This window comes from Ascaphus truei, chromosome 1 (assembly GCF_040206685.1).
Source record: "Ascaphus truei isolate aAscTru1 chromosome 1, aAscTru1.hap1, whole genome shotgun sequence".
NCBI classification, from domain to species: Eukaryota; Metazoa; Chordata; class Amphibia; order Anura; family Ascaphidae; genus Ascaphus; species Ascaphus truei.
The window spans coordinates 410,475,710-410,496,076 of NC_134483.1; the positions used below are offsets into that span (position 1 = coordinate 410,475,710).

Sequence of the window (20,367 nt, forward strand, 5' to 3'; positions counted from 1 at the left end):
GAATATAACAAATTGGAGATGAACCGATGAGTAATATAGATGGAGAGAGGAAAGGCAGGTCACCCAGTCTGCTCTTTATGAAGAGACTTTAGTGTGAATGAAGCCTGCAGGAAGAAAATGTGTCCCTTCATAGCATGTTATTGTTACAAAGAGCTAGAATCTATTTATGAAACAAGTGATGTATTAATTCAGCTCTGATATGTATTATGCAGTTTAAGGGGGGGGTAGCCATGTTAAAAATGTTGGCACCAGTTTGTCACGGTTTACAGAAAAACTTGACTTGCACCTTCTGTGACTCTTTGTGTTCTCAATTACTTTTCTTTTCTTGATTTTCAGCTCGGAAGTCCAAAAAGTTGGGGAAATTAAAAGGCGTTCATGAAGAGCAGCAGCCACAGCAACATCAGCAGCACCAGCCACATCAGCAGCATCAACCACAGCCACAGAGCCCCAAGGAGGAAACAGCATTCACTTCGATATCAAAAGAGACTTCTGTCCCAGCAAACACAACAATTGTTCCCATTATATCTGCGGTGTCTCCGGCTCTTAGTCTGTCAGCAGGCGTGGTCCTTGAAAACATTGAGCCTGATGTAGTGTATGCGGGATATGACAACTCGCAGCCGGATACAGCAGAACACCTCTTGTCTAGTCTAAACCGACTTGCTGGAAAGCAGATGATTCAAGTGGTGAAATGGGCAAAAGTGATTCCAGGTACAAATGAACAGCTCTATAGTTTATCAGCGTATGATGTATTATTGCTATTGCATGGACAAACTGATACTCACACGTGTGATGCCATTTAAAGCAATCCATATAACATTGCACAAAATCAGGCGGCATAACACCGTCACAGTGTGGCCCGTGTTTACAAAGTGTCCCAGACTTTTCGGCTTCTTGTTTCAGTCCAATGTTTAATATGCGTTGAGATGTTTTCTACCATACGACTTAATGACTTCCTTGAGATGACAGAAAGGAGTGAGAGACAAAGAAACAGCGCAGCATATATTGTATATTTAACAAATAAGAAATGACCTTGGAAATATTTGCAAACAATGAAAAGTGACATTTGGAAATGACTGTAGCCTTGTGTTTGCCCTTCTGCACATGTTTACCTTTCCTAGTTTGTACATAGACGTGGAGAGGGTAGACATACGTTTCAATACATTATCATGGGGGCGGAAGAAACAAGATGGAGAATAAGCCTCCACCCTCAAAATCCACTCTGAAAATGATTTAAAATACTTACACGTGTCTGATTTTTAAAGGTATTAAAGGTTAAGATTTAACCAATTAACTGTCACCGCTATTAGTTCACTTTGGACCTAAATGAGAGGTCCCTTTAAATGACATCATAATGATATGGATGCAGTTATTTGCCTATACCCCCTCTATCTGTGTTTTCAGCGTTATCTACAGTATGTATGAAATGTTTAAAATAATGTATTTAAAGAACTAATCAAAGTTTCCCTTACTACTGTAGGCTACAGCCAGGAGTTTGGCGGTTAACACTGCTATCATTCTAAATATTTGTATTTGTAAATGTAAGGTAATCATTTAGTAACAATTAAGCAATCACAGTTGTATGAAGGGCAATTATTTTCCCTTTATCTTTATACTTTTCAACAACCTTCTGATTTCCTGGTCAACTCACCCAAACCTTACACTCATGGGCGTGTATTTGGATGACGTAGTCTTTATTTTATTAATTTCATCAGTGTATTAAATATAAAATAACTACCTACCGGCACCAGTAGGTTATTGCAAGTTGTAGCTGTCCCGCCTAGCGGGGTTGTCCCTATTGTACATCATATCACCACTAAGAGGCCAACCAATTCCATGCCGTGCAGCTAGAGACATGTGGGTACCGCCCGTACATACACAGTACTAGCTAAAACCAATGTATCTCTCCACAGAATCCCTGAGCAGACAGACTCCTCCCCAAGATCCCATTTTCAAAGTTGCTTGGTCATACCATGATTTCAATATCATATAAATGCATCCAAGCCTACACCCCAATTTAAAACCTTATCCCATTCCCACTTACCTCCTTCCCAGTTCCCAACTCTACTGTATCAATCATAGACCTAGCACTGGATATTCAAAAGTGAACACCATTAAATCTCCTCCAAGTCAGGTCTCTTGCACCGTTGTCACAGTCCTCGGAGACATTAAGACTTGGGGTGGGAGACCTCAACGGTAGATAAATCCACCCTGTCTCGCAGGGAAAGATGTATCGTTTTAGTAATATGCCTGTGTAATCAGATTTATTATGGTAGAGCTGGGTAGACATTGTATGAGCTCTCGTCTACCTCTATTGATTTCAACTTTAACATAGCGATGTAGCGAGACTTACTGTCTCCTGGGATCGTGCTGCAGAGGCTGTGGGTGTTCCGTCCTTCCGGATCAGATCCCCCGCAGCGGTAATCTGCGGACAGTCACAGTCCCACGACTTGCCCCAGGGACAGAAAACAATAAGGCGTGCTACATCTGTATTGGTGGTGGAGGGCTGTATAATCGGCTCTTGTTTTGCCTGCTAAGATGGTTTGGTTTTGCCTAAGATGCTTAAGGTTAACTGAATGTGGCTGAGGCTTTGCGTGCCTTCTGGCTAATTCAGAGATGAATAACCTTGCCACTGCTTTGTCAAGTTTTAAAGCGGTTCTAGCATAATTCTTAGAGCCAAACATATATAGTAAATGCAACTTTGTTTAATTGGAAACACCCGTAATCACATCTTGTGAAAAATATTTTTGGCTCTTCCTGCATATAATTGTGATGGATATTACAGTCTGCAATCGGCTTTGATCAAATAATCGCCCTACTGCAGCAGGGCAGAGACGGAAAGCCTGAACTGGCATTGCTATTCCCACATGCAACATATACAGGCTTCCAATTACATGCCTTGCCCTTATTGTGTAATAAAGAGTGACAGCTCTTATGCCGTTTTGCATAATAGTTATTTAGTAACTTTAGAAAGGACATTTTGAAGTTAAATTACTCAGTCAGGTTCTCGGCAGCTGATTTACGAATAATCCGTAACATAGAAACATAACATTGAATAGAAGATACGAACCCCCTCGCCAACCCAGTCTGCCCATTTTCTTCTCTCCTATAATTCCTCAGACCCTATTGAAAATTTTGCCTTTTTTCAGATTTATGAACATGCGAAGTATTTTTTTTATTCCCCCACTGTATTAGCCTCTACCACCTTGGTTGCGAGGCTGTTCCGCCCATCCACCACCCTCCCAGTGAAGTAGTACTTCCTCACATTTCCCTTGAGCCTGCCACCCACCAGCTTCAGCGCACGACCTCTTGTTCTAGCACTCCTCTGCAGTATGCCTCCCTCCTGTACTTTGCAGAAACCCGTTATGTATCCCCCACCTCCAGTACTGTCCTCCAAGCTGGACACAGGCCCCTTTGTCTCGACTAATACATTTTATGATGTAGACCATGCACCATTTGTGTATCCCTTCTTTGCACAATGTCCAAGTTGTGTACGTCCTCCTGGGGATATGGTCTTCAGAACTGAATGCAGTACTCTATGTAGGTCAGGGGTACGCAAAGTGAAGGCTGTGGGTTTTTCGGGGGGGGGGGAGTGGGTGCGACGGAGGCCCCACACTCTTCCGCAAGGCATTTAAATGCTGGGGGATCACGTGATGCCTTTGCAACATCAACTTACCTTGACTCTGCGTCAGGACTCGTCTTTATGGCAGCGCGGCGTCAAATGACGCTGCGGGTCACGTGTCTTCACATGACCCCATGGCGTAATTTGACACCACATCAAGGTAAGGGGGCGGCGCGAGCACCAGAGGAGGCATGGCAGGGGGGTGCAGCAGCAAAAGTTTGCGCTCCCCTGCTCTAGGTCAGGGGTGCTCAACTCCAGTCCTCAAGCCCCCCACCCTACCCCCCCAAGAGGTTGGGTTTTTAGGATATCCCAGCTTCAGCACAGGTAGCTCAATCAGTGGTTCGCTCTTGGACTGAGCCACTGATTGAGCCACCTGTGCTGAAGCAAGGATATCCTGAAAACCTGATCTGTTGGGGGGCTTGAGGACTGGAGTTTAGCACCCCTGACCTAGGTGAGATCTTACCAATGATCTATAAAATGGCATTGCTGCCTTCTTCTTTCTGCTGCTAATACCTCTTCCTATACAATCTGGCTTCCTTTTTGTTTTAGATTTTTTTCTGACCAAGTACATTATTTTGCACTTTTTGTCATAAAATTATATCTGTCACATTCTTGACTTTTTGTGTAATCTACATAAATCTTAAATCATTTTGTTAAAGTCCCCCTGGAGTGTCAACCCTGTTGCATATCTTTCTGTGGTCAGGCATATTTTCCCTTCCAGACCATTTGTAATATCACTAATAAACTCACCTTCTCCTACTCGGAATGCTCTCCATTGGCCTTAACTCTCTGTTAACGAACCTAACCTTTAACCCATGTCTCATCTATTCAACCACTTTAGAATCAAATCCCAGGCATTGTAACTTGTTTATCTGGCTCCTATGTGGAACAGTGTCAAAGGCCTTACTACAATCTAGATTAGTTACCATACATCTACTGCTCCACCCTGATCTATTCCCTTAGTCAGGCATTTAGAAAATCAATTAGGTTTGTTTGACATGATCTGCCCCCATTAAATAATAATAGCACATTCTTGTATAGCGCTGCTAATTTTACATAGTGCTTTGCAGAGACATTTTGCAGGCACAGGTCCCTGCCCCGTGGTGCTTACAATCTATTTTTTGGTGCCTGAGGCACAGGGAGATAAAGTGACTTGCCCAAGGTCACAAGGAGGCGACAGCGGAATTGAACCAGGTTCCCCTGCTTCAAACTCAGTGCCAGTTAGTGTTGTTACTCACTAAACCACTCCTCCCAAATTCATGCTCCCTGGGATCTCGTTAAGTTGTTGGACTTTAGATATTCATCAACTCGTTCATCCACAATTATTCCTTTAATTTCCCCACTACGGACATCACGCTCACTATCCTGTGTTACCTGCCGGTATCTTATTACCACTAAGTGGGGGATAAGTTGGCACTTCCTCAGTCATGTCGAACGACACTTGGTAAAGACTGGTTGCATCGTTCTGTTAACAGAGTTGCCAGCACACCCATTAGTTCTCTAAATATTCTTGGATATATCCTGTCTGTCCCAATAGACTTGTCTGCTTTCCGTTTTGAGAGTTACATTAGGATTTTCTCCTATGTAAATTGACTTGTGTCTGCCTCCTTACCATTAATATTTCTACTATTTAAGTGTGCTACTTCCCTACAACCTTCAGCTTTGAAGAAGTATAGATATATGATAAAAAATCTGTTGTCTAAATTTAGCATACTGTACTGTAGGTTGAACTTGATGGACGGAAGTCTTTTTTCAACCTCATCTACTATGTAACTATGTAACTATGTAAGACCGAGCCAAAAAAAAAAAATGATTCAACTCAGCCACTTATTTTTAAGATGTATAGGAAGCAGAGGGTCTCGGGAGTTGAACCGCGTTAATTTCAGCTCTGGGGACCCTCTGCTTCCCGAGATACGTACAGTACAAAGTGCCTCCCTTACTTCCTAGAGGTTTAAAGCCTCCACGTGACTGGGCGGATTACTATTGGTACCACGTGGAGTAGTTAGAGTTTGTGTTAAAACCCATCTAAAAGTACCACCTTGCCATGTGTACCTAACCTCGCTGATAAAAATAAATACGTTTTACAGTTTGCAGAAATGAATACTGTATATATGTTTTAGACACGTTTATAAGTTGCTTGACTTTGCAGTACTGTTGCTGTTATATTTTACATGTGATTCGTCACTTTATTTTTCCACAGGATTTAGAAACTTGCCTCTTGAGGACCAAATTACTTTGATCCAGTACTCGTGGATGTGCCTATCATCATTTGCCTTGAGCTGGAGATCATACAAACATACGAACAGCCAATTCCTCTTCTTTGCTCCAGACCTGGTATTTAATGAGTAAGTACCATCTAAATGTCTTCTATGTTACCTACAAAAATATCCCTCATAAGAAAAGTCTTTGTCCGTCCCCTAAACTTACAAAAATATGTATAAACGAAATGCAATTCCTCAAATGTCTTGTCGTTAACTGTATCAAAAGTGTGATCTAGTAGCTGATGTTACTCAGGTGACACGTGTTGAAGATAGATGGATGGAATGATAGATTTTTAGCATGAGAATTGTGAACAAAACAAAAAAAAGAAGCGTGTTTAAACCTAACAAAAATGATTGACTGGACAGTCCCAAATAGGGTCACCGTACTGCAAACGAGCAGTACTGACAATTGTGATAATTGATGACATCCTCTGCAAAACTGCACCTGGCTGTATCTGAAATAGTGGTAACTAGTGTACTTTTCTCCTGCAGTCATCACTTTCATCTTTTATTTATAGAGAGCTTGCAAGGTGAACCTGCTAGGGTGTCTGCCTCTTTTCTTCTTTCTCACTTTCTCACAAATATATGACAGTCCCACTAAGTGGGTGCAATTAGCAACTATATTTCTTAGGTAAGGTTATGGTATCTGATTCTTTGTCAGAACAAAATACAATTGGCAAACAAAACAAAAGGAATATAAAAATATACACTATATGAGTATTGGTGCGGCAAAGTTAAATCCTTAAGCAAGTGTCCCTGTTTCTCCTAAAAATCAAATATTGCTTTGTATGGGAAACACAACAATAGAAACATGAAACCCCTATAATGAAAGCACTCTAAACAGATATGTACACTGATAACTCCAGAGAAATCTAATCATGTAATGAATTGATGAATTATTTAAAATAATCTTTATTAGGAGATACCTCAAAAATAAAAAATTGCAGGTAAGTGAACCTATGCCTCCTCTGAGGCTTGCCTAATTTAAAGTGCGAATTTAAAATGGAGTGGGTATAGACTGGGGTATAGAGCGTATAAATAGGACTATAAAGCCATCACGTTTGGATGCAGAATCACATCCAAATAAGTGTAGCTAAACACCAGACTGAATGGTTAATGGGTAACCTATACAAAGAAATGAAAGGATCTACTGTCATAGAAAGTCTCAGTGATTGTTGCACTGTGGGGGTACAATGCCTGTTTCCAAGTACATAAATGGATATCAATATGTAACACTTACTGTATATCAACTTTGGCCTCCCACCTAGCAGATAGTGCAGTATAGTGTGAACACTTTAGTGCACACTTCAATAAACGCCTAGATCCGTGTTAAATGAACATATATGCTGGAGCGTTAATATCACTCATAGTGTAAACATTCATTGTAGTTGACCTCATATAGTATCACACAGATGATGAAACATTGTAGCTCCTGTGCAATTTAAACCTCATGTAAGCACATATTTCAGTCTCAGAGCTATATAGCTGGACAAAATGACAGACTCAATATGTCCCTTCCCCCTTCCCCCCCCCCTTCCCCTGAAGTGTTTGTATGGGAAACATACAGATATCCTCTATTAGAATTATCTACAGCAGAGTTGTATGTACTGTATGTATGTATAATTGTATTTCAATAACGCCAATGTACGCAGGACCTTACAAAATGACAAGGTAAATAATTGACAAACAATGGGAATAAGTGTAAATGACGAGATAATGCAAAAGGAGACACTGTCCCAAAGAGCTTACAATCGAAGCGTGATGTGATGGTTGTGACTCAAAGGGACACAATATTTCTTTAACATTATTTAATTCTTTTTTTTAATTAGAATTAGCTTGCATATGGGATGTGTTGTTGATAATGATCCACTTTAAGAGTGTGCGGGAAATATCCAACGCTGGTCATCCCAGATATGACCTGGGTAACCTTCCTAATTAGAAAACAAGGAGACCATTTTGTTTTTTGGAAAACTCCAATTTAAATATAACATTTATTTTCTTAAAGTAAACCGCAGTTAGGTATAATTTTACTGCTGTCAAATAATCATTCTTTCCCACAACATAACAGTAAAAATGTTTATTTTTAAGTGTATTATTTTTCATTTAGATAGAGAGGAAAACTGTTATCTTTTTTTTTTTTTAAACCAATATATTCAAGTTAATTTTTGCTCTTTTCTGTATATAGTAATCTCGCTGAAGGAAGATTTCTTTTGTGCTATTTTTTTTCAATTTATCTGAGCAGCATAGAATTTTTATTGCCTATTCACCATGTTCATTTTTCATTTCCCTGAGAGGGATGCTCCTTAGTACAATTATTTAACATGTAAAAAAAAAAAAGAAAGTCTCTCCCAACCAAAATTGGTTTTCCGACAACCTATCTTGGGCATATTATATCTCATTCAGTTACTGGAACAGTGATGTCCTGCTTGCTTTAAGCTGCAATCCGTTTTACAAATGAAACTGATTTGTGGCTTACAAACATGTTTTTTATTGTTTGGCTCCCAGCTGTTCTATTGGTGTTCTTGGTTGTGGTATATTTGCCCCAGATCCATACTAAGCTTTAAACTTCAGTGGTTAAATCAACCATCATCATTTATACTCCTTGTAATCTATTTATAGCTCCAGCAAGCACTTTCATAGCATCACTAAAATCTGAATTACTTATGTATAACTGCTTCTACAGTGTATGTTATAATCCGTGTTAGTATTGGGGTAACATACAGTACATGTCATATCACTGACAGTTGCAGCCTTTGGAGAAGAGTTCTTGAAGACATCAGAACCTATTCATTAAACTGTTTGATTAGCAATGCAAATTTGCCAGAAAATAGGGTTTGTATGACTAAAAATCGCAAGATCCCACCATACTCAATAAGAATTATTTATGTGTAGTCCAGCTCCCCACTCACCTCTGTGCCATGTGGGGGAGGGCTATCTGGCGATCGGGTTGCTGGAGCTCCGCGGCAGTCTTAATATGCAGGGCGCCGCCATCTTGGTTGCACACGTTGCGCATGCGCAGTGCGCAGTGAAGCAGAGTGCGGCAGCCATTACAGGTGGCTCCGCATGGGAATACATGTCCCAGCAGCCCATGGGGCTGCTCGCCACATGGGCAGTTATAGCCAATATGGCTCTGGTATTTACAGAGAAGGAGAGATACATTTGGTGCGCTAAGGACCGTGCGCCAGTCGGGAGCAGGGGTGGATGGCAGGGTGGGTACAGATGGCGGGGCGGATGGCGGCCAGGTGGGGACGGATGGTGTGGCGGATGGCGACTGGGTGGGGACAGATGGCGGCCGGGTGGGGACGGATGGCGTGGTGAATGGCAGGGTAGGGATAGATGGCGTGGCGGATGGCTGAGGGGACGGATGGTGGCGGGGTGGGGAGAGGACGGATGGCGGCGGGGTGGGGAGAGGACGGATGGCGGTGGGGAGGGACGGATGGCGGCGGGTGTGGACGGATAGCAGCAGAAAGGGGATGGATGGCGGCGGGGTGGGGACGGATGGCAGCGGGGTGGGGAGAGGACGGATGGCGGAGGGGAGGGGATGGATGGCGGGGACGGATGGCGGCGGGTGTGGATGGGTGGGGGTGGGGAGAGGACGGATAGCAGCAGAGAGAGGACAGATGGCTGTTTGTGACGTCACCCCGCCCCTCAGCCAATGGGAGAGCGCGCCAGCGAGAGGTGTGGCCGGCCACCAACCAATCAGAAACCGCACAAAGCCACAGACAAACAATTTTTCAGTTTTATATAAATAGATGTGTCAGTAAATATAAGTTAGTTATACCCGAGTATGTAGCATTATTCACTGACTGTTGGTTCCTGTGAGGGGTTATCCTGCAGCGCTAGGATCCCTCCCAGGTGGAGGCGCTATATCCAGTTAGAACGAGATCACCCCAGGCTCCTAGTAGCAGAGGATTAGGCCTCCTGTACGTTAAACAGGTACTCCGCACATGTAATTCCTTTAGTCACGGTGAAATGGGGCTACATATGCAAAAAGGTTGCTACTAATAAAACTTATTTGGCTATATTTTTCATGACAAAAATGGTGTGTCTTTGGCCCAGTTATCACCGCATGTGGTATCAGTAGATCAGTGTTATGGTGATGGAGTCTAATCTCGCTCTGATCCAGATCCACAAAAGGGTGCTGAGCTGTAGCACCTGTTTAGCACCCTTTTGTGGATCTGGACTGGACTTTGTGTTCCTACTCCCACTCCCTAATCTCATCTACATGTGGCAGGACATATTGTCATGCAGAGACCCTAAACCAGTTCAGTGGTCGAAGGTCGTGCAATGGATTATAAATTGTGGGTATGTGGGACAACTAACGTTTACCAAAATATTTGTTATAGAAAACGCTCACCAACATATGGTATTTGGTTATGCAATGTATTTGAATCGCAAATCCCCACTTGAAAATTAAAATGGAAAGAAATAATTTTTTTGGAGAAAGGGAATTTTAAGAAATGCAGAGTGTTCGAAAAAGTAATAAACAGAATATGCTTTATGCAGGTTTAGATGAAGGCTATCCAGTTGATGTATAGTTAGATAGATAATTCCTTATAATTTACGTCTCAACGTTTGGGATGAGGTTTGTCTGTTCGAACAAACATAACATTTCTCATTGAGGCCCTAAAGTTCTACTTTTAACTCCTATATCCAGAGAACATTGTTCCAGAAGTCTTGTGGATCATCTATGTGCTCTTTAGTGCACTTCCGATCGCAGCAATGTTGTTTTTATCCTTCCATGAATACTATTCTTGTTCAGTCTTTTTCTGACAGTTGAGAACACTCACATTAGCCAAGGCCAGAGTGGCCTGCAGATCCTTGGATGTTACTCTGGGGTTCTTTGTGACTACCTGGATAATTTTCCGGTGTGTTCTTGGAGAGATTATGGTAGAACGACCGCCCCTGGGTAGAGTGACTGTGGTCTTGGAGCCCCAAATCCTTACACATGGTTTGTAACCCTTTTCTAGACTGATGAGCATCAATAACTGCTTTTCTGAGGTCCACAGAGATTTGTTTTGATCGTGGCATGACGTGTTTACACACACCTATATGGTGAAGACCATCTTTATATAGGGTGGGGCCTCCCAAACTCACACCTGAAGATCTACCTAATTATTTAAACACCCGATTCTAATTATCCCCTTTAATTTAGCTGATAAAACCAGGGTTTCATTTACTTTTTCATATACCCTGACCCTTAGGCTGCGGCCCCGCTGCCACTGAGCGCGCTCATGCTTAAGAGTGGTGACGTCATCACCTCTCCATGCATGAGCGTTCGGCTGTCCTTCACAAATTCGAGAGCGAGGAGCGTGGTGTTTAAGGGAGGGAGCATGTCATTGGCTGGATCTGGGCTGTATGTGTGTGTCTCTGTCTGTGTGTGTGTGTGTGTCTTTTTATCTGTGTGTGTCCCTCCATTCTCTCACTCCCCCCTCCTTCTATTCTCTCCTTCCCCCCATTCCTGCATTCTCTCCCTCCCCCCTTACCTCCATTCTCTCCCTACCGCTTTCCCTCCATTCTCTCCCTCCCCCCTTCCCACCTCTCTCCCCACCTTCCCACCTCTCTCCCCACCTTCCCACCTCTCTCCCCACCTTCCCACCTCTTTCCCTCTCCCCTTCCCACCTCTTCCTCCACTTTCTCCCCTCTACCTCCCCTTTCTCCCCTCTACCTCCCCTTTCCCCCCTCTCCCTCCCATTTCCCCCTCTCTCCCTCCCCTTTCCCCCTCTCCCCCTTCCTTCCAATCTCTCTGCTCATCCGAAACTCTCTCTCCCCATTCTGTGCCTGTCTCTCTCTCCCCATTCTGTGCCTGCCCCTCTCTCCCCATTCTGTGCCTGCCCCTCTCTCCCCATTCTGTGCCTGCCCCTCTCTCCCCATTCTGTGCCTGTCTCTCTCTCCCCATTCTGTGCCTGTCTCTCTCTCCCCCTCCCCATTCTGTGCCTGTCTCTCTCTCCCCATTCTGTGCCTGTCTCTCTCTCCCCATTCTGTGCCTGTCTCTCTCTCCCCCCATTCTGTGCCTGTCTCTCTCTCCCCATTCTGTCTGTCTCTCCCCATTTGTTTCTGCCTCTCTCCATTGGTTATATTGAAGGGTCACGTGACCCTGCTCAGAGCTTGTAAATCCTATTTCCCTGTCTCTCCAAGCGCTGAGCTTTGGAGAGCGTACGTGCACAAGCGCGTGAGCGTGGCCATACATATAGCATTTAATTAAAGTGAAAGCGGCAAGCGCGCTCAGCGGCAGTGTGGCCGCAGGCTTAATTACTCATTGTTTGTCTAATTCATACATCATTTTGTTTCAAAAGACGTGGAATTGGTTATTATAAACCCTATTGGATATTTAAGAAAATACTTTGTTTTGATTCATGAAGGTTATCATATTGGAAAACAATGGAATGTCCGTCATTATCACTGCGGTTTACAAACTTTTACTCGCCACTGTATATAATGAATGAAACACATATTTGTGGGTATTTATCCAAGTCTCCCAGCTGCACAACTGGGGCAATACTGCTGCTAATTGTTTTGAATGGCATGTTTTCTGTAGTGAATTTGTTATCATGTTTACACCATGTTTTGTAGCTTGTTTTGCAGCTGTGGGATACTTTTATAAATAGCCCTTAAAGAGCATTAGGTTGAGCTGGGACTTCCTGTAAATAATTAAGTTATTGCCTACAGTAGTTCACACATGGCTTATTCATCATAGACGTGAATACATGTAAAGTTAAGGTTTTGACTGTGGGCTTGCGTGGTTTTATGTGGTTTGCATTTTCCTGAATTAACTTCCCAATATTCAGAGCAATTGCCTGTACTGGATTGAGTAATTGGGTGAAGAATGAATGGAAATATAACATGGTGTAATGATTAGAGTGCTGAACTTGAATAAACTGTACCTTCCAGAAGAGAAAAATAGAATTCTCCCCCCCCCCCTACACGTCTCTCTAACCGTTTCTGAAATAGAATACCCTTGTATCAGTATTGCTATACTATTATACTAGATCATCATATATACAAACTCTAGTCCTATTAAGTACTAATATGTTATTTTAAAATACATTTCCTAGTGTATAAGGCATCAGTTACAAAATAAATCAGTTCATAAATGTATTCAATACAGGGTTTGTGTATGCTATAGGCATTACATTTCCTTTACAATGATTGTTAATTTGGGTTGTGTTATGTCACAGGTAGGGAATATCTACCTTTGTTTGCTAGTTATTTTAACATTATTAATTCTGGCTTCCATTTTCTCCCAAAGAAATTAGGTATTCCACGTGAGTGCATGACTGTTATTTGATTTCTAAACACAGATTGATATATATATATATGCTTAAAGATCCAATCTACTGTATGTACAAAGTTATACAAACAAAACCGAGAACAGACTTGGTTCTCCAGGAAATCCATTGAAATTCTTTTAACCTAGATGGCACCCATTCTACACATACTAAACATATTACAGGTACTGTATGATGAGAGATTCAAATACTGGCTTTGCCAGTAAAGAAGCTAGTTTCGCCTGTAGGCAGCCATTTATCTGTTTAGGTCAACCCCTGGGGGCTGGTTCTCAAATAGAATTATTGAGACTGAGGACCAATACCCTAGTGGTAAGTTACCTTCTAGTGGGGTGCTACCCCATGATCAAAATGACAACAATTGTAATCCATGCAACAAGAATTGCATTAGGCATTAGAACCACCAGGGCACTGAAGTTGCACTTGCTTATACTTCTCACTCAAGCTTACATTCTTAACTTGGTCTAGCTGGGGATACGTTCTATTGGTAAGGGAACATGAAAAGGGGGTGTGAGAAGCTGGAACACTCAGGTTAAGAGAAGAGGGAGGGGAGGAAGGATTGCGTATAAATGGGGAAAGGGAACGTAGTTGTAGGTGGGGGAGATGTAAGGTTTGCAGAGAGAAGGAAGCAAATGGGAAAGCGTGATGGAGAGAAGTAGGAGGAAATGATGAATGGAAAAGGACAAGAGGTAAAGGGAAGGAAGGTGAAGGGTAATGATGGCAAGTACTTGGGGAAAGCCGGAATGGTAAAAACGGTGATGGAAATAAAGGGGAAGGAAAGGGTGAATGGGGTAAGGATTTATGAAGTCTAATTGGACTGAGTACAGTATATAATAATAATAGTTTCAAGAGAAAGCTGGGAAGTTTGAGAATTGCATATGAAAGGTTTACAAAAAAAAACCCAAGGATTTGAGGGAAATGATGAAGAGGATAGCTGGAAGAAAAATTTCGAGAAGAAAGGGAAAAGGTCCTATTAAAATGTGCAGTTGTTGCTCTAGATTTAGGACACCGATGATAAAGTACAAACACATTCTCTAGAGCAGGGGGAGGCCAACTCCAGTTATCAAGGACCACTACCAGGTCAGGTTTTAAGTCTATCCCTACTTCAGCACAAGTGGCTTCAATCAGTGGCTCAGTCAATGACTGAGCCACCTGTGCGGAAGCAGGGATATGCTTAAAACCTGACCTGGTAGTGGTCAGTGAGGACTGGAGTTGGCCTCCCCTGCTCTAGGGCTTCCTTGGTCATTCATTTTGACTGCTGCAAATTGCACCATTTCGATGTCGGTTACATTCTGGCACCCATGGGTGCAGAGAGTGCAATGCAGTAAATGTCAATATTAAGTGAAGTCTACTGTGAATGAAGAAAAGCAGATTTTCTGCAAGAAATGAACAAGATCTGTGGAGGACTGGACAAGCTGTGGATGGCAATATATACAATATTGAGATACAACAAAAGTGAATGTGATTTTCACCATTTACCTTTTCATAAGGTAATTTGCTTGTAGCCTAAGAATTTTAGGATTAGCGTTGCATAATGTTCTGTAAGAATATAGCTACCTCTTAATGACCTATTAGGTCCAAAGCCTGTAATTCTTTTTGGTATTCTGATTTCTATAGTAACGGTAAGCAGGATAAATTGACGTAGCAAGCTGCATGTTTAAATCAGATTTATTTAGCATGAGCATCATACTGTATGTTCACATCTGTTCAGCAATTGTTTAGGTATGTAATGTTTTGATCAGTTTGTGGAATTCTACAATAACGTAGCACCAATGCTTTTCATGTAGATAGCACATTTTAAGAAGCTATTTTTATGCTGCATTTTTTTTAATTTTATTTTTTAAGGTATACGTTTTTCCTTTTCAATTACTTGTAGCCATGTCTGTTTTGGCTACTAGTCTGCCCTCCCTGAAATGCAAGCCCTGGTAACAGTGCAGGCAGTGTCAGGACCAATCCGGGGTTGGCCCCTTTAAGAATTACATTCCACTGGACCATGTGACTGTGCTTAGCCAGTGGAATGACAGTTGGTGACAGTTGAAGAGGGAGGGGGGCTGGGGAGTTCTGCTGAGAGCTAAAGGAGTGAGGTTGTGTGCAGATCCCTCCTGTACAAAGGGATCTGCATGAGCCCCACATAGAGCGAGAAGAGGAATCCTGCAGATAATAGTCTCTGTCGTCTGCAGACAGGCTCTTTGAGCAAAGTATCAGGGGATCATCCGCCTCCAGCCTAAGGAAACACAAAGAGGATCTTCATCACCAAGACAAGTAAAAGGGGTACTGAAGCCTTTGTGAAACACAGGCCTGCCACGGTACCACACTAACCACCATGGGCTCCACCGTTACGTGCTAGCACATATACCAGGATTCTCTATGACACAGGGCTGTCAGGGGTAAAATAAGACTCCAATACCTAGGATTGCGCAGCGCTGGGGCTGTACTGTAAGGGTAACATTGGTACTGTGGTGATCCTCACCCAGCGAGGTTCGCTGTGATGGTTTAAGAGTTGTGTTTACACTTTTTCTATTGTTCATAAAAGTGTTATAACTACCCTGATGTCGTGCTCTCAAGATAAAAAACATTTCGAGCAATGTGTGATAATATCACCACCATCCGGCTTGTCTGCAACAGAAGTCCACAGATCGAGGCTCATTTGCATGTCTTAGACAGGTCTGCAACCCTGCCTTTCACCATTATCACCCAGCATACAGTGCTTCCACCGCAGCAAGGGATTCTGGGAAATGACATGCAAATGAGCACACAGTGCCACCTTTTGCTTCAAATCCACTGTGTGCTGGGTGATAATGGTGAAAGGTGGGGTTGCAGACCTATCTAAGATATACAAATGAGCATGCAGTAATATTTTCATTTGCTATATGCTTTGCGGTGGAGGGTTTTCTGTCACTTTTTTTTACCCACAATAACTTAAATAATGTGCGATGTATATGTACTGTATGTATGTGTATATACTATATATCTATATATATATATAGATAGATATCCTATGGACAAGAGTTGTTGAAGATATCGGAACCTATTAACAACCTAATTATTTAGCACAGACGTCTACTATAGTGGAACACTGATGTTTCTGTTCTTTTTAACTAGATATACAGTAGTGGCGGGAAACTATAGTATAATGAAAGGTGTAAAGAACAGGGCTCCACGGATTTTAAATACACTATTTATTGCCAACAAAATGACTTGACGTTTCGGCCACACACGCATTGGCATTCTGCTTTTGAGAAAGGCCATGTGTGGCCGAAACGTCAAGTCATTTTGTTGGCAATAAATAGTGTATTTAAAATCCGTGGAGCCCTGATCTTTACACCTTTCATTGAATATTGGATTATCACAGAGAATCCTGAACCAGGAGCACCGGTATTTGTATCTTACATTATTTCATATATTTGGTGTGCAGTAGTTTCTCCATATTAGTCCACTATAGTTTAAGCCTGTGCTAAATAAGTGTGTGTGTGTATATTTAAAGAAAACAACTGTCAGTCATTACATATATATGAGTACATAAATGACTGACAGTCGCCTTTTGATATAAATTGTCGGAAACATCGGAACCTATTCATTAAACTGTGATATTAGCTATGATAATTTGCTTGAAAATAAGGGGGTTTGTAGCACTATAAATTGCAAGATCCCGTCATATTCAATAATTGCCATCTATATAAATATATCCATATGTATAATAGTGGGGGTGGGGGGTGTTCACTAAAGCGTTCTCCAGATAAAAAAAAAATATAACAAATATACTAACAGAAATAAATAGAGAGTACTCAAAATAAATACATAAACCAGCGAAATAGGTGTCCAGTAGATGAGTGCACAAAAGTTACATTCTCCAGAGATGCAATCTGTGGATCACCAATCCTCTTCAGGAGTATACAGCTCTCAGAAGGGAAGGGGTTTGCTCATCACTGCAGGTATCGCAACAGACCAAGAAAGCACAAAATAGCCAAAAGCGGTCTTGTCAGATACAATCTTATAAAGGTGTGTGAATAACATGTCTGTAATCATACAGTAGACGGTTTCAGAGTTCGGTTTTACAAGCAGTGCTATAAACAGCCATTGGATCGCCGATTTATCACAGGGAGAACAGCGTTCTTACTAACTTATAAATTTGAAGTTGCAATCCTCCCAATCGTATTTTTATACATTTTTATAGAGGAGACTGTCAACGAGTCATCTCTTCTCAAAACTAACGTTTACTTCCGCAGATCTTTTTAATTTGAAAAAAAAAAAATCAACTACCGGTATTAATCAGAATAAGATGTAATGGATCCCAGTTTTGGCTAGTTCAGGATTCTCAGTAACCTGCCATGTTCTGAGTGGGGCTTCAGTAAAGTCACAGGCCGACATGCTGCTACGTTCCATGTCTCCTTTAGAAAAATCTAGGATAAAGCCCACCAAATGAATCAGATAGGAGGGGTTACACTATGAATAGAGAAACGAGAAGTTATATTAAAGTAATTCAGCTGTTTGGGTTAGGTGTCTATAGGATCTCTGTGGGCTAACAAATACGTAATCAAATCTTTAACTCAAGTAGGGTCTGTGCTTACACAAAAATGTGCAATGTAAGTGCATTCAAATTGTCGTTATCTGTTTTTTTGTTGTAATTTTGAATAATTATATTGTATGTGTATGTTTGTTTATTCTGTAAAGATGGTAACACCTAAAGAGTTAGAGCCATGAAAGTGTGCAATGTGATTGTGCGTTAAAACTACTGTACATGTATTATTCAGTCTACACAAGGGTGTTAGAATACAAACATTAAAATAAAGAAATTCTTGCCATTAAGGGCATATTATTTAAAATAAAAATGTAAACTAACATTATTGTGAATTGTATTGTTCAGGTTCTGATACAACTAGGACATTGTATTGTCCTAGTGATGTCATAATAGATACTGCAATGTTCCTTTTATTTAAAAAAAAAATTAAATAAAAATAGTTATGCTCAAGGTACTAAAATGAATAAACTTTGAGGAAAGCATAAATATAGGGGGTGCTCTAGATCCTAAATAGTAAGTACAAAACTCAGAAAGAACAGAAGGATATCCAGGGGAGCACTACCTCATCCCCACCCAATTAGGAATCCACAAAAAGATGTATTACAAAGAGAGAATATTGAATTGGCAATTGTTTAATGATAAATAATGGTCTAAAAAGATATGTTTATAGAAAAAAATGTATGAATAACCCTATACCAAAATACACACCACAATGGAAATACAAGGGTATACAAAAACATTAAAAAAGGCAGGACACCCCTAAGAAAAATATGAATATGAACCCCACAAATAGATAATACTAGCATTCAAAATAGTTTGTAAAAGATCCCCAAGTAATCCCCAGAAACACTGGATCAAAAGAGAAAATGTTTGCAAGAATAGTTATGACTCATGAACGAAGCAAATGGTGAATATTCACATGAAGTCCCGCTGTCACATTATGGAGTAACACACTCATAAAGTTCAAATATTGACTGTGTAGACAACTAGAGTGTCCTTTATTTGCCCCTCCTCTTGCCGTTCCATTAAAGGGAGGAGTGCCTCTTCTAGTCACACACTTGCACTCCACTGATTTGCTGATGTATCTTATTTGAGAGCAGAATATGCAGATTTGCAGACTGGTTCCAGGCTAGAATCACCGGTTCCTATGTAGGTCAGCAACAACCCGATCAACTGGGACGCTGCTTGTGTAAAGTCATGTGAAGGCTAAAGGCACAATAGGTGTTGCCACAACAACCTAATAGTATATTAAATGGTTATTGATGTTAGTCACCATCATAATTTACATACTCTGGTTAGCATCAGGGAAGCATATTAAACGGTCTCCATATCAATTTCATATCAGTCGTATTTATCGGCAAAGGTGCCCATGCACTAGTTATGATATATTATTCATCATCCCTGGTCCCACAGCCATTTTGCAAAACAGTGAATGCAAAGTGTTGCCAGTTTTGGGTTTCGAATCTAAACAGGCCATAGGGATATTGATCTTGGGGCCCTGCCAAACGACACCACCACTGCCGCGCATTTCACACCCTCATGTCACATACCAGCGGCTTCTTCCAGGTTCAGCATTTTTGTAATATTCCTTTTATTGTCACAGAACTTAAATCAGATTCAGGATCGTGCAGCTTCAATGCATTTCCAGCTTTTACTGCACTGAAGGATTGCAAGGCATCATGCGTAGTATCACTGCATAGGATAAATTGCTGCATTAATCAGCAAGCCATTGTTTTCACTTAAATATTTGTAACATTCACATACAGTATTATTGAAAGCAAACATACACTCCTCTAGATTAGGATTAGTAAAGGACAACCTTATCTTGAAAGCGGGTCCCATCTGCTATTAACAGTTGTTGTGTGTATGAACTAACTAGTGATCACAGATTAATGCGGCTACTCATACTTTGTCACATGGATGGATTTAAATCACATGGCACTGCAGTGACTCACCTATTCCAGTAATGAAGCACACTCCTTTGGCAGTTCACCATTCTGTCAAAGGCATTTGTATGTATCATAATGTACACCTGGTATATAAAATCTCACATGGCTCAGCCACATACAAACCAAAGGAATCAAGCCATTCCTTTTTTAATACCGTGATCCAACACATGAAAAAGCATCTGCAATTTATTCCAGGAAATAAGCTAGAGAAAATTACATTTACAAGCTGCAGATGTAAAGCAAGGTAAACACAAACAAACCCAGGCTGTTTTATGGGGCTGTACAATGTCTGTCTGGTGTGGTCCAAGTTGAAGAAAATGCTGAGCGGAAACTAGTATAAAATAGTGAAGTTACATTCTGACCAAACATTAAGATGTTTTATTTAAATAAAATTCTCATGTGGTTTGTGGTAATGTTTGTTGGGGCTTTCAGCTCAGCAAATATACTTCATATCTTACTTTAGAAACCAGGCAAGTCATTTTTTTTAATTTTTTTTAAACATTGGGCAAATTACATTTTATGCTTGAGTTTCTTTATAATAATGGAATGACAGAAGCAAACCGCAAGGTAAACAAATCAATGTACAGTATTAAATATACATGTACTATTGAGCTTATCAGAACACTTTCTCAATGACTACCCCACACCTCTGGAATGCCCTTCCCCTCAATACCTGACTAGCACCCTCTCTATCCACCTTTAGACACACTTGCTTAAAGAAGCATATGAGTAG

The 20,367-nt window shown here is 41.2% G+C and overlaps 1 protein-coding gene across 4 annotated transcripts in view; it reads left to right on the forward strand.

Moving 5' to 3' along the window:
- NR3C2 (nuclear receptor subfamily 3 group C member 2) overlaps positions 1-20,367 on the forward strand; it is a 272,459-nt gene that overhangs the window by 232,459 nt on the left and 19,633 nt on the right. For all 4 annotated transcript variants that reach the window (XM_075613836.1, XM_075613827.1, XM_075613808.1 and 1 more), the window contains 2 exons: positions 337-708; positions 5,820-5,964. In XM_075613836.1, coding sequence (XP_075469951.1) covers positions 337-708; positions 5,820-5,964 — 517 coding nt within the window. The remainder of the gene's footprint in view (positions 1-336; positions 709-5,819; positions 5,965-20,367) is intronic.